This window comes from Osmerus mordax, chromosome 14 (genome assembly GCF_038355195.1).
Source record: "Osmerus mordax isolate fOsmMor3 chromosome 14, fOsmMor3.pri, whole genome shotgun sequence".
NCBI classification, from domain to species: Eukaryota; Metazoa; Chordata; class Actinopteri; order Osmeriformes; family Osmeridae; genus Osmerus; species Osmerus mordax.
In genome coordinates this window covers 12716722-12720714 of record NC_090063.1, presented here as the reverse complement: position 1 = coordinate 12720714, position 3993 = coordinate 12716722, and the positions used below count along the sequence as shown (strand labels likewise).

At 43.1% G+C, this 3993-nt stretch overlaps 1 protein-coding gene across 3 annotated transcripts; it reads right to left on the bottom strand.

The window, feature by feature from the left end:
- Window positions 1–1642: 1642 nt before the first annotated feature.
- Window positions 1643–3094, bottom strand: pou4f2 (POU class 4 homeobox 2). Of its 3 annotated transcripts, none has more exons than XM_067250857.1 (3): window positions 3009–3088; window positions 2878–2921; window positions 1643–2604 (listed from the first exon to the last, which is right to left on the bottom strand). In XM_067250857.1, the coding sequence occupies exons 1-3, from the start codon at window positions 3086–3088 to the stop codon at window positions 1643–1645; spliced, it is 1086 nt and encodes a 361-aa protein (XP_067106958.1). The 3 variants fall into 3 exon arrangements, with proteins under 3 accessions (XP_067106958.1, XP_067106957.1, XP_067106956.1); XM_067250856.1 differs by having other exon boundaries at window positions 2878–2933; window positions 3018–3088; XM_067250855.1 differs by having other exon boundaries at window positions 1643–2575; window positions 2882–3094.
- Between the last annotated feature and the right edge of the window lie 899 nt (window positions 3095–3993).

The following is a 3993-nucleotide window of genomic DNA, read 5'->3' as shown; positions in this document are numbered from 1 at the left end:
GGCTATAATTCTTTACTGAAAGGGTCTAGACTAAAATTGAGTAGCCTAATATAACAATTGTTGTCAAATTGCATTTGATGACTCTCCAGGAGGTTGTGTAAGTTGATTAAATTGAATATTTCCAACTTTTCAAGAATTAGGCCTGCACTGATGCACTAATCGAAAACGTCCAATAAAATGTTAAAATTTGTTCTTTAATGAAACACATTGCAATTCAATAATCAAATAACTTAAATATACATGAATGTCATAAATTAATAGTATCATTCAACCAGGAACCAAAAGCAACAGACATTACATAAAGAAAAAACTCCGCTAAAACAGCAATACAGCAAAACCTGTACGGATATATTTATGTGCATCGACTGGTTCCAATGAAATATTTACATTGTACACATACTTCCATGAAACGATTACTTTCTCTTTAAGAAAACATTACTAAACAAGGTGATTTTAACAAGCAACGACTTCATAATGATGCGCGTATATTTATACAAATAAATACCAGAAAACATACATAAAAATAATTGTAAAAGAGCATACTATCTCATATATCTCTCGATTGTACCATCTCAAAAATTTAAAGGAATTTGAAAGAAATTTCTTGACAATTCTGCTTTCTGGCAACATCATGTTTTACTTGATGTCAGAATTTGATTTTCTCCAGCAAAACGAGGAGGGGGGAATCCCGATAAATATGTAATGAAGTAAACATGACCTCACTTAATAAATAGTTCATAAGACAGCGACCCACGTTGGATTGCAAAGTTGTATTGCAACCGGTATAAATAATATTTGGCAATCGTAAATCCCATCAAATCCATACATTTGATTAATTTTTTCTTTATCTACAGAGATGTTTCTGAAATAGGCCTACAGTACAAAACGCCCAGAAACCGGCTACATTTCATGACCAGTGGTTTCAACCTTAATTCAGCCTATTAGTAACAAGTAGCCTAGGCTATCCTAGGCCCACCCTTGCCTGTTTCTTCAACACACCTAAAATCCAATAGGTTTAATTAATTACACGGGACAAACAACAAAGTGACAGCTAAATTAATAATTTACACGGGGTAGTTTGGCAGTAATCTAATAATAGCTTTCAATACCAAGCAGTGACTACTGTGTTGCCATATTACCCCCTCGTGGACCCTGAACAAATGCCAAACTGCATTGTCAAATCAGAGGGAAAATGTATGAAAAATATATGAACACCAACCAAGTGCTTCCAGTTGAAAAATGTTTCCATGGTCAATAATTATTAAATGTTTTCAATATTTTTCACTCTTAAATAGGCTAATAGTCTTTAAATTAACCGAAATTGAACATAAATACGTGTGATTAAAGCCTATGAGTCGTAGCCTACTTCATTGACATAAAAAGGTGAAGTAGTAAGTGTGGAAAACCAGTGGTCTTACTTGCTCTGTCAAACGCTCCTTTGCTTGATTCCACATCCCCTTCCGCCAGACTTGACAGTGGTTAGAGTATTCAGTCATTTTGAATGTTATGAATTATTCGAGTTCAAAGCACAAGTCATTGATGATTGAAAAATTGTGTGATAAGAAATATGTTACAAATCGTCTCTGTACAGTTTTCAGTCTCTCAACATTTGTTGACGGTGTTTTTAGAGCGAATGGTCGAGCTAGACGCATGCAGAGTATTTCATTCGTTTTTGTTTCTGTCGTTGGTTGCAAAACCAGACCCGCACCACGTTCTTTTTGAGGTCCAGCTTTTCTGCTATAGCAGCAATTTTCTCTGAGGAGGGACGCGGCTGAATGGCGAAGTAGGCTTCCAGGGATCTCTTTTCCGGTGCAGCTATCGACGTACGCTTTCTCTTTTTCTCTGCGCCATTGAAGAGCTCTGGTTTGTTCAGTTTCTCCCTGTGTGATTTCTCGGCTTCTTCCAGCCACGCTTGTAGAATGGGCTTCAAAGCTATCATGTTGTTGTGAGAGAGAGTGAGGGACTCGAATCGGCAGATGGTGCTTTGGCTAAGAGAACCCACGCCGGGAATCTTCAGGTTCGCCAAGGCTGACCCTACATCCGCCTGGGTTACACCAAGTTTGATCCGTCTCTGCTTAAACCTCTCCGCGAAGGCTTCCAAGTCCCTTGGATCGGCGTCCACGTCGCTCATGCAGCCCATGTGTGATTGTAGCCCATGGGCATGAGCCATGTTGATGGCTGCCTGGTGCATGTGGTTCATGCCCGCCATGTGTGCAGGATGCGCAGGTGTACCGACCGAACCATCCGGTCCTGCCATGGCCCCGAGTGCCAGTCCTGGGGTGATGTGGTCCAGTAGGTCCCCCTCTAGCCCCTGGTGTGGCTGGTGGTGGTGGTGATGGTGGTGGTGGTGGTGGTGGCCAGACAGGGCGGATGGGTGAGAAATAGGCACCGAAGACGCGGAGGACGAAGAGGAGGTGCAGGGGTGAGTGTTCATGGTGTGGTAGGTCGCGTCCGGCTTGAAGGGACTGTGATGTGGAGGGTGGTGGTGGCTCTTGTTCTGCGAGGCTATATCCACCGCCGCCAGAGCTTCAGCACGGGCCAACAAACTCTCATCCAAGCCTCCGAATATATTGCTCTGCAATTGCAAATAGAATGCACACATAACTGTCAGCTGGGAATTATCTATCCACTCCTCGGTTTAAAACATTTCCAGAACGTGAAAAAAAGAAATCCGAAAAAAGGAACACACAATACAAGACACATGCAACATCCCAGGTCATAAAAATTAATAGAAAAGCAAACCCTACTGAATACATAAGTTGGAGAGAGGGGGAAAATGGAGGTGTTGGGTGATTTGCTGTGCAGACATGAAAAAAACATCAAGCAAAAAAAGTGGGCTGTCAAAATGTGCCTTTAAGCGGTAATTATGCAGAATACGTACCGGTGGGGTTGGGAGACATGCTCGGCGCATCGCCTCCGAGTTGGAGCCGCTGCTGCTGATGATGGTGTTACTGTGTCTGGAGGACGAGCAGGACGAGGGCGCATTCGAAGTCATGGTGGAGGATGAGGAGGAATGCAAAGAATATTTGTGTTCGGGCAAGCTGGAGTGGGCCATGGCGAATGCCTGCTTGCTGTTGAGAGACATCATCATCATATTTGCGGGTGTCCAAGCCTCGGCAAGTTCCTTTTAATAAGTTAAGACTCCGCCTCCTCGATTTTGAGAACAAGCCCAATTTCTTTGCTGGAATCTGAAGTCACTGTCGATTAACTTGGTGCTACTTAAGTAACAACGATCCTCCAGTTTTTCTAGTACCTCTAATATTACTTGGCGTCGTTTTGCAAGAGATGTCGTTCACGCCAATAAGCCATGCAATTGAGCGTCGCCTCCGCCCCCGGTTACCTCTTCCGTTAGGGCTGTGGCGCGATGACTCAAAAATGATCTCAAAAATAGCCTTTTTTTTTTAACTCTAAATTTCGCCAGTTGAGAGTATTAATGTTTTCGCCGTGGATGTTTTGGAAAGCTCCTCTTTGTTGATGCCACAAAAAAACTATTAGTAAAAAAGTTTTTTTTCTCTCCTTTTGTAAGGATTTCCCAAATGTAACCCTGCAAAAGATTGTCGCGCTCGATTATCTTTCTGCAAAGTTTCCGTCATAAAATTGTTGGTAATTAAGAGATAACGGTGACAGTCTCAATACCTCGACTACGTTCAATGCTGCGGGGACTCGTTCTGCCTCTGCTCTGTGGCGAAGGGCAGGCAGTGTGTCTCTCTCTCTCTCACTCCGCCTCTTGTTCTCCCTCTCTCTCTTTTACTCGCTCTTTCGTTCTCTCCCCCCTCTCGCGTTCTCTTACTCACTCCCTCTCCTCTCACACTCGGCTGTACCTGAAAAACCTTTCATGATTTATTATTCTTCATTAGCCACTGCGCCGCTGGGGACTCTGCGCATGGGCAGTCTGCGACAAGGCATTCATTTCAAATGGCTCCAGCCACTATTGTATCCCTTTCCATCTCTGTGATTTTGGATCCACTTTGAAACGAAAACGAACGATATGTG